At 44.1% G+C, this 21515-nt stretch overlaps 1 protein-coding gene across 1 annotated transcript in view; it reads right to left on the bottom strand.

The window, feature by feature from the left end:
• Window positions 1-2741: 2741 nt before the first annotated feature.
• The window catches only part of LOC126209805 (PE-PGRS family protein PE_PGRS5-like), a 39806-nt gene continuing 21032 nt past the window's right edge, over window positions 2742-21515 (bottom strand). The window contains exons 3-4 of the mRNA XM_049938941.1: window positions 12756-12939; window positions 2742-3328 (exon numbers count right to left, since the gene is read on the bottom strand). Of these exons, the coding sequence (XP_049794898.1) occupies window positions 3186-3328; window positions 12756-12939 (327 nt within the window). The 3' untranslated portion in view covers window positions 2742-3185. The remainder of the gene's footprint in view (window positions 3329-12755; window positions 12940-21515) is intronic.

Raw genomic sequence — 21515 nt, 5'->3', positions numbered from 1 at the left:
TAGTTACCATGCTCCCCAAATATTTGTTCTGTGCAACCTGTACAGTTTTGCCTTCTACCCTTTTGTAAGTTGTTTAGGGAATACATTCTATAACTTGTTTAGTAAAATAGATGTTGTTAGTACACGAAATTTTGCCAACATTATCAGTCAATTAAATAGTCCAAACAAGTTACCATTCAAACTGTATCCTGCGAAACCGTGGAAATGGAAGTTAGTTATTTACCTTTCTACACAATGAAGAGCAATTATAGTAGTACTAAACAACTTAAGTCCTTGTTTATTTACTGGTTTTAATTTGTGAGTCTCCTGTGAATCCCTGACAGTGCCTTAGGTTGTGTGTGGGATAAGAAGTGATGGGGCTGTGGGACGCAGTGGAAGTTCAGGTGACAGGAGTGATTGTTGTTTGTTGTTGTGGTCTTCAGTCCTGACACTGGTTTGATGCAGCTCTCCATGCTACTCTATCCTGTGCAAGCTTCTTCATCTCCCAGTACCTACTGCAACCTACATCCTTCTGAATCTGCTTAGTGTATTCACCTCTTGGTCTCCCTCTACGATTTTTACCCTCAACACTGTCGTCCAGTACTAAATTGGTGATCCCTCGATGTCTCAGAACATGTCCTACCAACCGATCCATTCTTCTGGTCAAGTTGTGCCACAAACTCCTCTTCTCCCCAATCCTATTCAGTACCTCCTCATTACTTATGTGATCTTCCCATCTAATCTTCAGCATTCTTCTGTAGCACCACATTTCGAAAGCTTCTATTCTCTTCTTGTCTAAACTATTTATCGTCCGTGTTTCACTTCCATACATGGCTACACTCCACACAAATACTTTCAGAAACGACTTCCTGACACTTAAATCTATACTCGATGTTAACAAATTTCTCTCCTTCAGAAACGCTTTCCTTGCCATTGCCAGTCTACATTTTATATCCTCTCTACTTCGACCGTCATCAGTTATTTTGCTCCCCATATAACAAAACTCCTTTACTAGTTTGTGTCTCATTTCCTAATCTAATTCCCTCAGCAGCACCCGACTTGATTCGACTACATTCCGTTATCCTCGTTTTGCTTTTGTTGATGTTCATCTTATATCCTCCTTTCAAGACACTATCCATTCTGTTCAACTGCTCTTCCAAGTCCTTTGCTGTCTCTGACAGAATTACAATGTCATCGGCGAACCTCAAAGTTTTTATTTCTTCTCCATGGATTTTAGTACCTACTCCGAATTTTTCTTTTGTTTCCTTTACTGCTTGCTCAATATACAGATTGAATAACATCGGGGAGAGGCTACAACCCTGTCTCACTCCCTTCCCAACCATCGCTTCCCTTTCATGTCCCTCGACTCTTATAACTGCCATCTGGTTACTGTACAAATTGTAAATAGCCTTTCGTTCGTTGTATTTTACACATGCCACCTTGAGAATTTGAAAGGGAGTATTCCAGTCAACATTGTCAAAAGCTTTCTCTAAGTCTACAAATGCTAGAAATGTAGGTTTGCCTTTCCTAAATCTGTTTTCTAAGTTAAGTTGTAAGGTCAGTATTGCCTCACATGTTCGAATATTTCTACGCAATCCAAACTGATCTTCCCCCAGGTCGGCTTCTACCAGTTTTTCCATTCGTCTGTAAATAATTCGCGTTAGTATTTTGCATCCGTGATTTGTTAAACTGATTGCTCGGTAATTTTCACATCTGTCAACACCTGCTTTCTTTGGGACTGAAATTATTATATTATTCTTGAAGTCTGAGGGTATTTCGCCTGTCTTATACATCTTGCTCACCTAATGGTAGAGTTCTGTCAGGACTGGCTCTCCCAAGGCCGTCAGTAGTTCTAATGGAATGTTGTCTACTCCCGGGGCCTTGTTTCGACTCAGGTCTTTCAGTGCTCTCTCAAACTCTTCACGCAGTATCTTATCTCCCATTTCATCTTCATCTACATCCTCTTCCATTTCCATAATACTCTCCTCTAGTACATCGCCCATGTATAGAGCCTCTATATACTCCTTCCACCTTTCTGCTTTCCCTTCTTTGCTTAGAACTGTGTTTACATCAAAGCTCTTGATATTCATGCAAGTGGTTCTCCTTTCTCCAAAGGTCTCTTTAATTTTGCTGTAGGCAGTATCTATCTTAGCCCTAGTGAGATAAGCCTCTACATCCTTACATTTGTCCTCTAGCCATCCCTGCTTAGCCATTTTGCACCTCCTGTGGATCTCATTTTTGAGACGTTTGTATTCCTTTTTGCCTGTTTCATTTCCTGCATTTTATATTTTCTCCTTTCATCAATTAAATTCAATATTTCTTCTGTTACCCAAGGATTTCTACTAGCCCTCGCCTTTTTACCTACTTGATCCTCTGCTGCCTTCACTACTTTATCTCTCAAAGCTACCCATTCTTCTTCTACTGTATTTCTTTCCCCCACTCCTGTCAATTGTTCCTTTATGCTCTCTGTGAAATGTTGTTAGTACACCAAATGTTGCCAACATTCTCAGTCAATTAAGTAGTCCAAACAAGTTACGTTTCGAAGTGTATCCTGCGAAACTGTGGAAATGGGAGTTAGTTATTTACCTTTCTACTCAATGAAGAGCGATTTCAGCAGTACTAAACAACGTAAGTACCTGTTTATTTACTGGTTTTAATTTGTGAGTCTCCTGTGGATCCCTGATAGTGCTTTAAGTGGTGTATGGGATAAGAAGTGATAGGGCTATGGGACGCAGTGGAAATTCACAGATAAACAATTCAACTCTGGACATAAAAGATTTTTATTACTATTTTTTCTACAAATCTTCATTACAAAATGATAATACTGTTTTCCTGCATCCTCACACCAGTTATGGAATTGAAGCCAGCTGGTGAATACGTTGATGTTCGAGTGGCTTAACCATGAGTTTGCTGACTACACGAGATGGGAGAGGTGTACGTTCTTGGCACTGTGCAGCCGAGACACGTCGGATGTAATGAACAATTGAAGGCGAAATGAATGTTTAGTGCTGGCATGTGATGAGAGAAGGCCGTGTCGCTCATGTTGATGAATCATGAACGTGAATAGAAGTTTGGATGTGGATGGAAGATGAATCGTGTGGTGACGATGTTGATCACAGAAGTGCGCAACTGGCAGTCGAGGGCTGGGAATATGTGTTGGTGAGGGTAGTTGATGTCTAGTGATGGAGGGCTAGAGTGTGAAAGGGTTAGTGGTGGAGACCGCCTCCGTAGCCGCCGTCGAAGCCGCCTTCCAGGTATCCTCCAAAGTCGTGTCCGCCGCCGATGGCTGCCAAGCCCAGGCCTCCATCGTGCTGGAGAAGACCACCTCCCAGCTCCAGTCCGTGGTGACCTGTGGACGACAAGTTCCAAGTGTAACGGGCTACTGTAATACCAAAATAAAGAAAGTCGAGAAGAGATAATCATAAAGAAAATCTGGCCAAAATGAAGATTAAATGCAAATGCAGAACAGAAAACAGTATGAGCATGGCGTGTAGACGGGTAATCTGTGTTGATTGTATGAAAAGCGCAGATAGATAAGAAGAATTACATCGAACACCTCTGCAATGAGAGGGAACTGCCTTCAAGTGTGATAGAAGAAGGGGCCGAACTTTATGATGCAGTAATGCGGGCACAGTTACCAGAGCACTGAATCTTCTGCCTAGACACTAAAACTCAGTAAGAGCTATTGCAAGCCGTGGGAGGTGTCTGAATAAGGTTTTCTAATCTGATGGAAAAAATTCCCGAAGTCCCTGAGTTACTGGTTGAGAAATCAACCAAACAGTTGCAAACAAAGGTTGACTAGCCCTTGACCTAAGTTTCGATGTTTGTAAAAATACCTTCTTCAGAAGTAGTGGTCCTTACGCCAGAGATTAAGGCCATCTCATTTGCAGAAAACTTGATGTTATCGCATTACCAAATAAGACGCAAGTTGCTAACACTAGTGCGTGGATACAAACATTAATTCAAACGAGTACTTTAGTGTGTGTTGCTGTTACAGTCTGTCTTGTAGCGAAACGGAAGCAGATAGTTCGTGTGAGTTAGTATGTGCAGCCGGCCGGGGTGGCCGAGAGGTTCTAGGCGCTACAGTGTGGAACCGCGCGACCGCTACGGTCGCAGGTTCGAATCCTGCCTCGGGCATGGGTGTGTGTGATGTCCTTAGGTTAGTTAGGTTTAAGTAGTTCTAAGTTCTAGGGGACTAATGACCTCAGAACTTAAGTCTTACCTAAGAACTTAGTGCTCAGAGCCATTGAACCATTGAACCAGTTAGTATGTGCAGAGGTTATACGGGAATACGTTAATAATGGGCTCCTTTTATCGACCTCCCGACCCAGGTGGTACAGCTGCTGAACAGTTCGAAGAAGACTTGTTTCATTTCCAGTACGTACTTCACTCATAAATTATGCATTTTGGTGACTTCAATCTACCCTCGATATGTTTACAGTCGGTGACGGCTTAACACATCTTACGACACCGTACTAAATGCTTTCTCCTAAAATTATTTTGAACAAATAATCCCGAGAAAAATAGAGTGGACTATGACGGATAGAGGGATTAGTGACCAGAAGGTCGCTGTAGCGAAAGTGAATACTGTAACATCCAAACCCACCAAAAATAAACATAAAATATATCTGTTTAAGAAAGCAGATAAAAATTCACTTGGCGCCTTCCCAAGAGACAGTTCCCATTCCTTCCGATCCACGTATGAAAGTGTAGACCAGATGCGGCTTAAATTCAAAGAAATAGCATCGATAGAAATGGAGAAAGTTGCACCAAATAAATTAATAAAAGACGGAACTGACCTAATGACACAGAAAACAAGTCAGAAAACGTCATGCCAAATGTAAAAGATTGCATGAATGTGAAATTTTACAGAAGCTCGAAATTTAGCGGGAACTTCAATCGAATGCTTTCAATATTTTCCACAACAAAACTCTGTCTCAAAATTCTTTCAGCAGCGAGACATAGTCAATATCTTCACTGCACGATAGCAATGGAAATGTTACGGAAGGCAGTGCCACTAAAGCGAAGTTAGTAAATAGGGTTTTCAGTAATTGCTACGCCAAATGCGAAGTAAATATTCCAGAATTCTAATCAAGAATTTCTGCCAACAGGAGAAACTTATAAGTGGATACCCTTCCTGTAGCAAAACAACGTAAGTCATCTAATAAGGGTAACTATTCCGTTCCAGATTGTGTACTAGTTAGATTCCTTTCAGTGTATGCTGATGTATAGAAGCTCCGTATTTGACAATCGTATGCAAACGCACGTATCCAGAAGTCGCACAGGTTTCATCACTACTCAAAGGATGTAAGAATAGTCCGATGAACAACAGTTTCACATCACTAAAGACGTTTTGCAGCACAGTTTCGGAACATATACTGTGTCCAATATTGTCAATTACCTCAAGGAGAACGATCTGTTTACACACGGTCAGCACAGAAAATGTCGTTCTTGTGAAATACAGCTGGAGCTTTATTCTCACGAAGTAATGAGTGCTGCCGACAGGCGATCGCAAATTCATTCCATATTTCTGACTTTCCAGAAGACTTTTGACACCGTTTCTTACAACAGACTTCTAATCAACTTGAGTGCCTGTGGAGTATCGTCTCAGATGCACGAGAGCATTCGTTATTTCTTATCAGAAAGGTTACAGTTCGTAGTACTTGACGGAAAGTATTCGAGTAAAACAGGAGTGATATCTGGCGTTCCGCAAGAAAGTGTTACAGGTCTCTGCTGTTCCTAATCTATATAGAAGATTCAAGAGACAAGCTGAGCAGCCGTCTTATGCAGTTTGCAGATGGTGCTGTCATTTACCGCTTAGTAAAGTCATCAGAAGATCAAAACCAATTGCGAAATTATTTAGACGAGATATCTGTATGACGCGAAAACTATCAATTGACCTGAAATAAGGAAAAATGCGAGGCCATCCACGTGAGTACTAAAAGAAATCCGTTAAATTTCCGTTACACGAGAAATCAAATAGAGCTAAAGGTTGTCAGTTCAGCTAAATACCTAGGAATTACAATTACCAACGACATACATTGAAACGATCGCATAGATAATGTTGCTAGGAAGGCAAGCCAAAGTCTTCATTTTATTGGCAGAACACTTAAAAGAGGCAACCGTTCCACTAAAGAGACTGACAGCGAATTGCTCTGCGATGTGGGAACCTTACCAGATATGGTTGACGGAATGCGTCGATTAAGTTCAAAGAACGGTAGCTCGTTTTTACTATCGCGAAACAGGGGGGAGAGACTGTCACGATATGATATGCGATTTGGAGTTTTTTGTTGTGGCTAGATATTTACACCAAATTTCAGTCCTCAACATTCTCCTCCGGGTGCGAAAACATTTTGTTGACACCCACCTATACATGGAGGAATGACCACTGTAATAAAATAAAACAAATCAATGCTTGCACGGAAAGGTCTAAGTATTCGTTTCTCCCGTGCGCTGTTAGAGAGTAGAATGGAAGAGAAATAGTCTGAAGATGGCTTGATGAACTTTCTGCCAGGAACGTACGTGAGAATTGCAGAGTAATCATGTAGATGTAGATGTAGTGAGTCTAAAAGGATGAAAAATGCAATAAAAATATCTTTCAAAGACTATAGTCTCCTTTAACTTGGTTTTTGACAGAAACTGCTCGAAATATTTATCTGCAAGATCACCGAAAGGTTTGCACAAGGAATGTGATGGCACACGATCTACAGGATGAAAAGTATTTAAAATGGTTCAAATGGCTCTGAGCACTATGGGACTCAACTGCTGAGGTCATTAGTCCCCTAGAACTTAGAACTAGTTAAACCTAACTAACCTAAGGACATCACAAACATCCATGCCCGAGGCAGGATTCGAACCTGCGACCGTAGCGGTCTTGCGGTTCCAGACTGCAGCGCCTTTAACCGCACGGCCACTTCAGCCGGCGAAAAGTATTTAAACCGACAAACTCTGGGAGGTTGTAGGGGACATCTAAACAAATATTTTTCCCTATTGTCATTTTTTCCTATGAGTATTATTTAAACCGGTGGAGGCTGTATTACGCTCTTCAGTTGTTAGAGGCCGTATTACGATCTTCAGTTGTAGGCAACTGCATTCCACCAGTGTAGTAGTGCATTGTCTCTGTTTACTAATGGAACGATACACCTGGAGTGAGTACAATGATATGGTTGGTGCGTACTACGTAGCGCACCACAACGGACGAGCTGCACAGCGGGTTTATCAACTACCCGCTCCCTACAAGACAACGCATGTGGTTCCAACATGACTGGGCGCCGGCACTTTTCAGTCGTCGTGTGCGTCGATTCCTGGACCGACGGTTCCCAGAAATGTGGATTGGCAGAGGTGTACCATGGCCTACTCGATCCCCAGATATGTCCCCTCTGGACTTTTTTGTATGGGGAGAGAGGCGCAACCTTGTTTACGGAACTCCTGTTGCATCAGAAGAGGGTCTGGTTGCCCGGATAGTAGCAGCAGCAGGAACAATTGAGGATACTCCTGGGGTTTTTGCCCGTGTCAGAACATGATCCGACGGTGTAACCTTTGTTTGGAGGCATATTTGAAAATCTACTGTAATTGAAATTGGATTGTGTTAATGTGTTGTCTCTTGGTCATAAAAAATGGAAAAGCGTTTGTTGGTTTAATTAATTTGCCGCCAGAGAAATCTTCCTCTACCGGTTTAACTACTCCTCATACAAAAAAAATGACATTAGGGGAAAATATTTGTTTTGATGTCCCCTACAACCTCCCAGAGTTTGTCGGTTTAAATACTTTTCACCCTGCAGAGAGTTGATGCTATGCAGTAACTCATTTCTGGGACCTTTGAGCAGGTCATAAAGTGCGTTGACCTGTGCTAAGTAAATACTGACTTCACCAACAGCTGACAGCAATGGCAGCAACTGGTAAAACAGGAAATGTGTAATGCAGATGTGCCCATTGTCATAACTGGTAACTGATTCGCATATTGAAGAGCCAATGAGGGAAGATGTACGTATCGTTTGTCAGGGACAGGAAATCATTAGTAATTATGCGGTTTTTCCATGACACTGCAGAAATCGCCGAGCGTAAACAGGAATGGAGTCGTGTGCTTAACGAAATGTGTGAGCGCTATTATTGGTGGCTGTAACATAAAACTAAGATAATGGACATTTTGGGCAGCTACATTACAAGTGTTTGGGAAAACTGGAGCACCTAGAAGAAATTGTATGAATCACTCCAAAATCGGAGGATGTATAGGCCACTTCACCCATGAAGGCTGGTTAAGATCACAGAGAGATGGTGTGCATGTAGGCCAGAAATGCCCTCTTTTGTGTGACGGGACATGTCAGTGTTATGCCAGGCTTGGTCAGTGGAGAGCCATCGAACGGAATGGAAACGTGCGAGAAGTGCCCGGTTTTCCTGGTCGACGTCAAAAGGTGTAATATCATCCTGTGAGTGAGTTCCGATGGGGCAGAACAAGTGGCCTCTGGGAAATGGGTTTGTCATACCATGACACTGCGGCTTCAACTGGGGATGCTGCTACGACAGTTCAGCGAGTGTGACACCACTGGATAGAAATGGGTCGTACGCAGCAATGAACGTGTACTTGACCTCTGTGTCCACAGTGACGGACTTTCGCCAATTTGTGCAGTGTTGACTCGTCCATTATAATTATCCGGGCTGTTATGCCGTGGTGGATTGGTGAATTCTTTGTCAAATTCCAACGTTTCGTCCCCGTCTTCGGGAGACATCTTCAAGGGGGCCTGTAGCTCGATGGAAGGTCCAACACACCCACTGGCTTGCTGCAGACCCCCTTGAACATGTCTCCCGCAGACGGGGACGAAACGTTGGGATTTGACAAAGAATTCGCCAACCGACCACGGCATAACAGCCCGGATAATTGTAATGGGCATGACATTTCAGGTCGTGAAAGTCTACATTTTAGTATCAGTGTTGACTCGATGATGCAGCACTGCAACGAGTGTGCACATGTCTGCGTCGAGAGCTCAACATTGTCCGCTGCGGACTGGACCATTAGCACGCTTGGCATTGCGTCGGCTTCCACTGACCAGAAACCACCAGCGCCTCAGACTCCAATAGGCAGACGAACAGAATCACTGGCGTGCTGAGTGGCGAAAGGTACTGTTTTCGGACGACACTCTCTTCAGTTTGTCCTACAGTTATGGTCGCGTGCTTGTCTGAAAGTAGCGTGGCGAACATGATAGGGCATACTGAATTGCTGAGCGGCATAATTGACAGACGCCGAGTGCGATGGTTTGTGGTGTCATTGGCAACAGTACGTGAACTCGTCTCCTACGTATCTGAACATCAACTGGTACATCAGGGGCGTTTTAGAGCTTGATGCACTGTCCCACTGCGTGCCATATTTCAGCAGGACAATGCGTGGCATATGTGACGAGAAATGTACAAGCCATCTTCGAAGGTCAACGTTTACCACTGCTTCCCTGAGCTGCACGTCCGTCTGACAAGTCTCCCATCAAAAATGTCTGGGGTATGCTCAGTCAGCACCTTGTTCATCCTGGTCCTCCTACAACCACTGTCAGTGACCTGTGGACGAGCCTACAAACTGGGAAGCAGTGTGTTTCCCCGGCAGCATATCCAGTCCCTCTTTAATTTCATGCCACGGCGTCTACAGGCTCCGACTGCAGCTTCACTCCATAGTGAATTCTCATGGTCAAAGCACATGTGCAATTCTGTAAATATGTTCATCAGCATAATACGAAAATGTAGACTTTCACGGCCGGAAATATCATGTCCATTATAATTATCCGGGCTGTTATGCCGTGGTCGGTTGACGAATTCTGTGTCGATTCCAAACGTTTTGTCTCCGACTACGGGAGACATCTTCAAGGGGGTCCGTAGGTCAATGGAAGGTCCAACACACCCACTCGCTAGCGAGCCAGTGGGTGTGTTGGACCTTCCATTGAGCTACGGACCCCCTTGAAGATGTCTCCCGCAGTCGGAGACGAAACGTTTGGAATCGACACAGAATTCGTCAACCGACCACGGCATAACAGCCCGGATAATTATAATGGACATCAGCATAATGTCATGTCCTAATCTGTGGAATACTAACATTCTAATGATCTGTCTTGGTGTTGGGATTTTCATGAACGGTAGTGTATTTCACTTGGACGACAGACTCTTGAGGAGTCTTAAACATTTTGCTGTCCTGGAGGTAAAATGTATAAAACCAGACAAAGTGTTGGGTTCATGTTCTCTTCGTTCCCTTACAGCTGCTGGAACGTAGAATCCTCTGCCGAGCGCCGAATTGATAGGACAATCGCCTGGCTCTGTAGGAGATATGGTGACAAGGGTGGGGGGGGGGGTGGGGTGTTGGTTCTCCTGGTGGGGTGGAGTGCGATCCTCACACGGAATCCTGATGCTGCCTGACTATTCCACCTACTGCCTCCCCCGCTGTCACATCACAGAGTTCCTGACCAATTTTTGCTAACGCCACATTCCATGTGGAGGTCAGTTGGAAACAGCTGCCCAGTTGACAAGATCATTATGTATTTCCATAGTGTCTTTGAAGCTCTAGGCCAATGGCCTCGATGTGGTGGTAAGACTGGCTCCAATCAGATCACTCAACTTCAGCACTATCATGCTTGGCTATCACTTGTATGGCTAATCGTCTGGGTCTGTCGAGGGCTGTTGGTAAGAGGGGTGCCCTCAGCCCTTTTGAGGCCAATTGAGGAGCTGCCTAACTGAGAAGTTGTGGGTCTGGTCACGAAAACTGACAACAGTCTGGAGAGCAGTGTGCTCACCACATGTCATTCCAAATCCACATTCAGTGACGCCTCTTTGGTTGAGGATGACATGACGGTTGGCCAGTATCATTCGGACTTCTGAGGCTTCTTCAGACAGAGTATGTAGTATAGTCTGATGACTGACTTACAGAACCCAAAGGCATGGCTCAGGACCTTATCTGTTCAAACACATATGTACTTTGCTGATGCCATTTTCTGAAACTTTAGAACTGTCAATTTGTCTGTGGCGGAAGCTCCAGACACGTACCAAACAGCACTGACAGATTCATCTCTGTGTCTGGTTCATATAATGCATGGCACACTCGCACGTGCTGTTGCATACACCAGGAGCCTGTACCTGTATCGACGTTTCTCTGAAAAAAGAATACTCTTGATGTTAAACTTTGTGTGTAAAAGAAGCAAACTGGTCATGTACCTGACACTTCGCCTAAAGATGAAGAGCCGGCCGGTGTGGCCGAGCGATTCTAGGCGCTTCAGTCTGGAACCGCGCGACCGCTACTCTTGTAGGTTCGAATCCTGCCTCGGGCATGGACGTGTGTGGTGTACTTAGGTAATTAGGGTTAAGTAGTTCTAAGTTCTAGGGGACTGATGACCTCAGATGTTAAGTCCCATAGTGCTCAGAGCCATTTGAACTATTTGTTTTTTTGAAGATGAAGAGTGACAAACTCGTCGAAATGCTTTGACAGCACGACCCCACGACTCGGCTCATAAACCGAGAATATCTCATCAATAACATTTACTGCGAAAGCTGTTATTCACTTACAGGGGTAGGCAACATAATGTGAACACCTGTATTTACTTTGGAATGGTTTATTAATAAGGAGTTGGACCCCTATTTGCCCGTAATACAGCTGCGATTTTTCTTGGAATACTGGCATATAATGACTCTACAATCTCCAGTGAAATGTTATGCCACCCTTCGAACAGAACCTCTTCTAACTCCTGTATTGACGAGGGAGGCGGAAATCTGCTCTGGAGTCTGCGCTCCAATAGTGCCCACAAGTGTTCCATAATGTTCAAGTCCAGGGACTGTGCTTGGTGGGGAAGAAGTTGGAATTCTGTCGTATGCTCCTCACACCACGATTGTACTGCCCTGGCTGTTTGAATGGGTGCATTATCGTCCTGAAATATGGCATCGCTGTTGGGGAACAACATTTGAATCATGGGGTGCACCTGATCACCTAAAATGTTCACGTAATCGTTGGCTGTAACACGGCCTTTGAGAGCAACGATGTGGCCAGCAGAATACCGTGATATGGCTGCCCACACCGTCACATTTCCACCTCCGTGCTTAACCATTGGAATCAAGCAATCAGGATTGTAGGCCTGTTTTGGCGTCCTCCAGACGTAAACCTGGCCCGTTGTTGGAAATAACGAAAGCGTTTACTCGTCGGACCGTATGACGTACTTCCACTGATCAGCCCTCCACGATTTATGCTCCTGACACCATGTTTTACGCGCCTTTGCGTTGGTTGTCGTCACTAATGGTTCTGGTATAACAGCTCCTCCATGAATATTGGGTGTATGGAGTTTTTGGCGGACAGTGTCGATAAGATGGTTATTGAGCTCTGCAGCGTATGACGATCTCTGTCATTTAGTTTTGATTTGCGCCCACCGTGACGTTTACAAGATGATGTCTTCCCATATTTTGTGCAGGCTGTCATGACTGTTGAAACAGTTGGTCTCGAAGCATTCAGTAAGTTGGCTGTCTTGTTTACTGGCGCTCCAGCTAATCGGACCTCCACAATCCGGCCTCTTTGGAACTCTGTTAGGTCTTTCATTGCACGTCGACTTCGGCCTCTGAACGCAAATACGAAGTGTGCACTACTCGTAAAGATCCTGCACTGGTGCCTAGTCCATACTGAACATGTACAGCCCAGGGCAACAGGTGCCTTACCTGCGTTGTAGACCGTCAAAACTCAACGATCCCATTACTACCACTGGTCACATTATTTTGCCTATCCCCTGTAGTATAATTAATTCTCGATGGCAGCTGCGTGTCGAGGTTACCTCCGTCAGCGAGAGCGATGCCCTGTCCGCCGCCGAAACCTGCGTGGTGTCCAGACGCCACTGGCACAGGCACGGAGCCGTGGCTTTCGATGTGCACGTTCTGGTACGACGTGGCGCCGCCATAATGCCCGCCGTGGTTCAGCAGGCCGCCGCTGCACGCCGCCACCAGCGTCGCGACCAGGGTCTACAAAGCGAAAACACCGTCAGCACTGCTGCCCGTCTGGAATATCTTCAATTATGTATTATTATTGGAGGGTAAGAGCGAGAACTGTTGCAAAGGCAGCTTAATGGCTCACGCATACAAGTTCATGACGAGAGTAATAACTAAAACAATGGAAAAGAAAACTGAGGATGTATTGGATGACTATCAGTTTTTGGGGCGCGGAGTGGTAGTGCGGTTAGAGGCGCCATGTCACAGATTGCGGGTTCCCTTCTGCCGGAGGTTCGAGTCCTCCCTTGGGCATGGGTGTGTGTGTGTGTGTTGTTCTTAGCATAAGTTACTTTAAGTAGTGAGTAGTTTTAGGGACCTATGACCTCAGCAGTTTGGTCCTTCAGGAATTCACATACATTTGAACATTTGAACACAAACTATCAGTTTCATCTGAAGTAACATAATCACATTGGAGAGGCAGTTAGACGTTGCCATTGATAACAGAAGGGAGAATGGGGAGAAATCAAGAAACTATCATAGGATTTGTCGATCTGGAAAAAGCGTTCGTCAGTGTACAAGGGGCATTCAATAAGCAATGCATAACTTTTTTTCTCGGCCAATCTGAGTTGGAAAGCTGCAGAATTAGTTGTGGGACGTCTTGGAATATTCCTGCTTCGGCCCATATAGTTTCATGAAGTTCCAGTAATTGGTGGTGCTATATGTACCCTTGAAAATGGCGTAACAAAGGTGCATTCCAACCAGAGAGCTGTCACTGAGTTCGTTTTGGTGAGAAACCAGAGCATTGCAGACACTCAAAGGCGCTTGCAGAATGTTTATGGAGATATGGTAGTGAACAAAAGGACAGTGAGTCATTAGGGGAGGCACCTGTCATCATCGCAAGAAGGTGGCACAAACTTGACCAGTCTCCCGTGTGCCAGCCAGCCGCACACAGCTGTGACTCCTGCATTGTTGGAACATGCGGACGCTCTCATTAGAGGCAAAGCCTCACACATTTTTGCACAGCTAGGAGGGTGTCACAAAACTTCATTGGACTATTCTTCCTTATTCACCCTGCAGCCCAGATCTCGCACCTTCCGACTTCCTTCTGTTTGGTTCAATGAAGGATGCACTCCATGAGAACCAATATGTGGATGATGGACAGGTATTTGATGCATCAAGACTTAGGCTCCGGCGTAGACCACTAGAGTGGTGCCACGGGGGCGTAAAAGCCCTCCCAGTAATGTGGCGTAAGGCTGTCGCATTGCAAGGAAATTATGTTCAAAAGTAGGGTTTCCTAGCGAAGGACTGGGGAATAATGTGGTGTATTACAATCCTGAATAAAACCAACATACTTTTAGAAAGAAAGTATTGCTTTACTTATTGAATGTTTCTCATATAAACATTGTCTCTCATCTACATACTTATCACATGATCTATTTACATTTTGATAATGGCCAAATATAAAGAATGAAACCAGTTGCGGTTGGACTTAATACAGTTCTAATCAAACAGCTGGTATGGGGTTTCATTAACTGAACAACAGTTGCAGCATAAATGTCATCTGAACATGGAGAATGTAATAAATAATAATTACATTATTATGCAGTAGAAGTAGGTGTAGATGTTAGTTAGTTAGCTACTCACATGTTCCATTGGTCATTTGAAAGATCCTTTTTTTTATCGAAATGATCTCAAACAATGCATTTTATAGGATATGCATACATTATTAGTGTTGACATTAATGAATACATTACTATTTTTGTCATACTCATGCAATTCTACTTTTTTTAGCACATACCAGTTTTTGAGCAGAAATATGCCAGAGGAATAGTAGGAGTTTTCCTGGAGAAGTGACTTTAAATTAGATATAATACTTGCTTCGCTACCTATCAGACATTCTGCAGAATGTTTAACAAGTGGTAATAAAGGTAATTTGTCCCTTTAGAGTTGTAGGCATTGACATCACTGTTCTTCTCAAATAGTGGTGGATTACTTATGAGGAATTTCACAAGCGAATATATGTATTGTGAAAGCATAGTTAAAATGCCTAACTCCTTTAACAGGTAGATCCATGATGTCCGTGTGTAAATACCAATATTATTCTTACTGCTCGTATTTGTGCAGTCAGTACTTTCTTTCTAAGTGGTGATTTACCCCAGAAAATTATTCCATAAGACATTATTGAGCGGAAATATGTAAAATATGTCAGGCAGTTGATATATTTGTTTCCAAGACTGGCAATTATACCAAAAGGAAAAGCATCTGAATTTAATTGTTTTTGAAGCTCAGTAATACGCTTTTTCCAGTTCAAACTTTCATCAATATGTTCACCCAAAAATTTTGGAGCATTGTACCTTACTTACTAGCTCCTGCCCATGTGCTACATCAATTGCTGAGAGAGTCCGTTTTCAGAGAACAACTGGGGTAGCTGTGAGTCAGAAACTTCTGATAATCAGCACAACGAAAAACCAGTCCTAAGTTGCAAATTTTACTCTTTTTTTCATTCGATGACTAGTTTCGGGCCGATATACATTTTCAGATCACCGTAGCATAGTCAAAAATGGTGTTTCCGAAGATGTGAAAACCATGTCAAAAATGTGCAACGAACCATTACGGCGCATACAGATATCTGGCCGAAACTAATAATCGAGTGAATAAAAACAGTAAAATTTGCAACTTTGGACTAGTTTTTCGTGCTACTGAACTTAGAAATTCTTTACAAAAAAAATTTGAAACCCCTTATTAATTGTTGTGTTAGTTTCTCTTCAATGGCGTTTATTGTAATACCATTATCGTTTGTAAAAAGTTCGAATTTTGCTTGTTCAATGTTAACAGTTGCTGTTCTTTTGGTCTTCAGTCCCGATACTGGTTTGATGCAGCTCTCCATGCTACTCTATCCTGTGCAAGCTTCTTCATCTCCCAGTACCTACTGCAACCTAGATCCTTCTGAATCTGCTTAGTGTATTCATCTCTTGGTCTCCCTCTACGATTTTTACCCTTCACGCTGCCCTCCAATACTAAATTGGTGATCCCTTGATGCCTCAGTACATGTCCTACCAACCGATCCCTTCTTCTTGTCAAGTTGTGCCACAAACTCCTCTTCTCCCCAATTCTATTCAATACCTCCTTATTAGTTATGTAATCTACCATCTAATCTTCAGCATTCTTCTGTAGCACCAGATTTCGAAAGCTTCTATTCTCTTCTTGTCTAAACTATTTATCGTCCATGTTTCACTTCCATACATGGCTACACTCCACACAAATACTTTCAGAAACGACCTCCTGACACTTAAATCTATACTCGATGGTAACAAATTACTCTTCTTCAGAAACGCATTCCTTGCCATTGCCAGTCTACATTTTATATCCTCTCCACTTCGACCATCATCAGTTATTTTGCTCCCCAAATAGCAAAAGTCCTTTATTACTTTAAGTGTCTCATTTCCTAATCTAATTCCCTCAGCATCACCCGACTTAATTCGACTACATTCCTTTATCCTCGTTTTGCTTTTGTTGATGTTCATCTTATATCCTCCTTTCAAGACGCTATCCATTCCGTTCAACTGCTCTTCCAAGTCCTATGCTGTCTCTGACAGAATTACAATGTCATCGGCGAATCTCAAAGTTTTTATTTCTTCTCCATGGATTTTAATACCTACACCAAATTTTTCTTTTGTTTCCTTTACTGCTTGCTCAATATACAGATTGAATAACATCAGGGAGAGGCTACAACCCTGTCTCACTCCCTTCCCAGCCACTGCTTCCCTTTCATGCCGCGCGACTCATAACTGCCATCTGGTTTCTGTACAAATTGTAAATAGCTTTTCGCTCCCTGTATTTTGCCCCTGCCACCTTGAGAATTTGAAAGAGAGTATTCTAGTCAACATTGTCAAAAGCTTTCTCTAAATCTATAAATGCTATAAATGTAGGTTTGCCTTTTCTTATTCTAAGATAAGTCGTAAGGTCAGTATTGCCTCACGTGTTCCAATATTTCTAAGGAATCCAAACTGTTAACTGAGAAGTCATATCATAGCAAACAGGCGTGGCCCCAAAACTGAACCGTGTGGGACTCCCTTTTTCTCCTCTGTCACTAAAATTTTCTACCTTACTGACACTGTCTGTCTGAATTATTTAGCACAACCCTTTTGCGTTCTGTTTGCTAAGTATGGCCGACCGCGGTGGCCGAGCGGTTCTAGGCGCTCAGTTAGGAACCGCGCGACTGCTACGGTCGCAGGTTCGAATCCTGCCTCGGGCGTGGATGTGTGTGATGTCCTTAGGTTAGTTAGGTTTAAGTAGTTCTACGTTCTAGGGGACTGATGACCACAGCTGTTAAGTCCCATAGTGCTCAGAGCCATTTGAACCATTTTGTTAAGTATGGTTCAGACACGCTGTGCGTGAAGCTATCAGTTCCATAAAATTTTAGTTTTTCTAAGAGAGTAACGTGACCTACATGTTCAGACGTCTTGGAAAGAGCACGCAAAAATACCAGCTGGCGAGGTATTGTTTTTTTAAGGCTTCCTGTCTGGTTCACTTGTTCGGCACTAGACCAAGAGTGGCGAATGTGCTCGGAGCGCGGAAACTGTCAGGCAAATGTCAGACGGCCAGGGAAGCCGCGGACAGAGAAAGTGTGGGAGGAGGGAATTGGCACATTCGGCGGCATTGTTGGGCGGCTTTCTCTAGAAGCGCCGCGCGCGGCTGCGCGGGCTTTATTGCGAGGCGGGACGGCAGTCGGCGGGTGCCCGGTACGTCGCGCCTACTCAATTACCGCCCTGCCGTGCTTGTGTGACGTGCGTGTGCGAGACCGGCAAGGGTGGTGTGGGGGGGGGGGGGGGGAGGCCTCTTGCGGCCGACCGCTCTGTTCCGCTTTCGTTTTCCGCTCTGTCGGCGTGGTCAGCGAAACATAAAGTGGCAACGTCCGCAAGGAACGGAAAGCTCGCAATGACCGCGAACACTTAAGTACACTTGCGTGCAAAACGCAAAGAGGGAAGTAACTTTCTCGTGATACGTAACTGCCCAGAAACACAGTTAGATGACATCCACAAATACACTACTGGCCATTCAAATTGCTACAGCAAGAAGAAATGCAGATGATAAACGGCTATTCATTGGACAAATATGTTATACTACAACTGAAATATGCCGGCCGAAGTGGCCGTGCGGTTAAAGGCGCTGCAGTCTGGAACCGCAAGACCGCTACGGTCGCAGGTTCGAATCCTGCCTCGGGCATGGATATTTGTGATGTCCTTAGGTTAGTTAGGTTTAAGTAGTTCTAAGTTCTAGGGGACTAATGACCTCAGCAGTTGAGTCCCATAGTGCTCAGAACCTTTTGAACCATTAGAACTGACATGTGTTTACATTCTCACGCAATTTGGGTGCATAGTTCCTGAGAAACCAGTACCCAGAACAAGCACCTCTGGCCGTAATAACGGGCTCGATACGCCTGGGCATTCAGTCAAACAGAGCTTGGATGGCGCGTACAGGTACAGCTGCCCATGCAGCTTCAACACGACACCACAGTTCATCAAGATTAGTGACTGGCGTATTGTGACGAGCCAGTTGCTCGGCCACCATTGACCAGACGTTTTCAATTGGTGAGAGATCTGGAGAATGTGCTGGCCAGGGCAGCAGGTCGAACATTTTCTGTATCCAGAAAGGCCCGTACAGGACCTGCAGCATGCGGTCGTGCATTATCCTGCTGAAATGTAGGGTTTCGCAGGGATCGAATGAAGGGTGGAGCCACGGGTCGTAACACATCTGAAATGTAACGTCCACTGTTCAAAGTGCCGTCAATGCGAACAAGAGGTGACCGAGACGTGTTTATCCACACCTACAAAATTTTTTGTAATGAATACTGTGTTTCACGGCATTTTAATTATTACGTAATGGCATTTTCGTACTATTACTATTTTTTTATATATTCGACTCCTTAGTCTTAACGTAAATTACGAACGTTGTACATCTAACTTCCCATGCCAGATGGTGGGTATCATGTTTTTTAAAAAACTGTGTTATACCTCATTTCATATTATTCATATATTATTCTTTTTCCTTGTCTTTTGCCGGCCGCGGTGGTCTAGCAGTTCTAGGCGCTCAGTCCGGAACCGCGCGACTGCTACGGTCGCAGATTCGAATCCTGCCTCGGGCATGGATGTGTGTGATGTTCTTAGGTTAGTTAGGTTTAAATAGTTCTAAGCTCTAGGGAACTGTGACCACAGATGTTAAGTCCCATAGTGCTCAGAGCCATTTGAACCTTGTCTTTTTCTCTTTTACTTGTCCTGCACTCTGACAACTTATTATCGATCTGAAACTTCCTGGCAGATTAAAACTGTGTGCCGGACCGAGACTCGAACTCTGGACCTTTGCCTTTCGCTGGCAAGTGCTCTACCAACTGAGCTACCCAAACACGACTCACGCCCCGTCCGCACAGCTTTACTTCTGCCAGTACCTCGCCTCCTTCCTTCCAAACTTTACAGAAGCTCTCCTGCGATCTGTTTTATGTTTTGTAAGTTGGTTTTTTAAAAACAATACTCCAATGTATTTTAGATGTTTCCTTCCCCCTTCGTCTGTTATGTGTTTTACGTACATTTTAAATTTGAATTACTTCATGATTTGCAAATGCACAAGAGTTATTTTGTGTTAATATCTTGCAAATCCAGTAACATTAAGTCTTCACGTGACACATGTCACATAGAGCCCTGTCACACCGAGGTCTGCTGAACAGGTGCATGTAAACAGCGAATTCAGTTTCTGTGATCGCTCTAAGCTTGTTGACACCAGTGCCTACAAATTTAAATTGTATATTACAGGTATGTCCCTACCAACTGTTATGCAGGTGTAGTTGTGATTTTCTGTTTTATACTCTCTGATCGGTATGTAAAATTTTTAACTTCTAGCACTGAGGACGGTCGCTAAGTGACCGAAAATAGATTTTGCGGATAATTAAACAAAAAAAAAAAATACGACCAATGCTGATTCTCCTTCCAATTCTATCCAATACTTGGTCGTGGTGCACAGAACACTCCATGGAGTCGCCAATCAATAAAACCCAAGCTTTCTGCAGGCATTTGGCGTCGCATGGGAGACGTTGTTTCGGCTGACTCCAGGGACACACAGTAAAAAAAAAAAAGAAGCCGGCGAAATACCAGGGAAAATGCGCCTGGCGGCTCTTAGGAGACACACCTTGTACACACATTGCATGGTGGCCCACAATTGCTTGTATACGCAATGGATGGTCCACGTTGACACATCAACAGATCAGGCTGTTTCCCTCACGATGTGATCATGGAGACGTCCTTAAACACTGTGTCACGTCTCCTCATCAACCAATCTTACTGCATTCATTTCGTACAGCCGATCGGGACATACACACACCGTTCCACTGCGATGTGTTACCTCAGCAACGGGGAGTCGCAGGACCACTTGCTAACAGCGCTAAAAAGCCTTACTTTAGGAGGGTGACTAATGTTTTCAGTGGCGAATGTATTCAACAGGGTCTGCAGAAGCAAGATTAGACTAACTGCAGCGGGAGAAAAGGCATTTTCTCGAGGATCATTTCAAAAGTCCTGCATACTGTGCATGCACGATCGTTGTGGTGGCCTGGTCAGGTTGAAAATCGTGTTGATTGTCATTGAGACTTCAGGCGTGATGGTCGTACATGTGTTTGCTGGTTCCCCTGGCTATGTCGTGAGTAATTCAATTTCACAAAAATCAAATGGCTCTGAGCACTATGGAACTTCTAAGGTCGTCAGTCCTGTAGAACTTAGAACTACGTAAACGTAACCAACCTAAGGACAGCACACACATCCATGCCCGAGGCAGGATTCGAACCTGTGACCGTAGCGGTCGCGCGGTTCCAGGCTGTAGCGCCTAAAACCGCTCGGCCACCCCGGCCGGCTCAATTTCACAACTACGGCCTCTAATCAAAACGCATCCCGGTATAAAATTTAAGTGCATAAAATTTCTTACAAAAAGGTCCCATTTATTTTTTCTGTACGGCTAATAGGTAGCACGAAGAGAGCGAGAAAATGTGAAAATTTTTCGTGTGGTATTTGAAGGTGTTGCAGTATGCATTAAAACCCAGAGGAAGCGGCAAGTAAATCAACCAGCATAAAGCTGAAACCGTATTCCACGTACTGACCAGATTTCCTACATCAAAATCGAATCGCTGCGTGGAAAGAACCCAAGGGAAATTTAGAATGCTTAGAGAGAGTTGCGTGCGAACAGTGTAGCGGATCGTAGCACAGTATCACGGTGGTCTGCTTGTATCCGTGAAGGTCGGGTAAGCACTGTAGACAACCCAGGAAGTGGAAAGCCATCGCCTGCAACGGGCTACGCCTCTCAGGTTATTGTTAATGACAGTTCGGGACAGGATCGACGAAACACGCGTAAGGAAATTCCATAAAAGGGCAGGATGTGTGTCACTTCAGGTTAGAGAATCATAACTGAAATGTTAAAAATGAGAAAAATTTCTGCCAAATGGGTTCCACACAGTCCCAGTGAAGAGCAAGAAGCAGGTCGCAGGAGAATCGCAGAAGAACAGCTTCAACGTTATGAAACAGAAGGAGGACAGTTTCTGGAAAGGTTTGCTTCGCTTGAAACCTGGGTACGAA

Source organism: Schistocerca nitens, chromosome 10 (assembly GCF_023898315.1).
Source record: "Schistocerca nitens isolate TAMUIC-IGC-003100 chromosome 10, iqSchNite1.1, whole genome shotgun sequence".
Classification (NCBI taxonomy): domain Eukaryota; kingdom Metazoa; phylum Arthropoda; class Insecta; order Orthoptera; family Acrididae; genus Schistocerca; species Schistocerca nitens.
The sequence above is the reverse complement of the archived record's forward strand: the minus strand, read 5'-3'. Positions and strand labels throughout refer to the sequence as shown.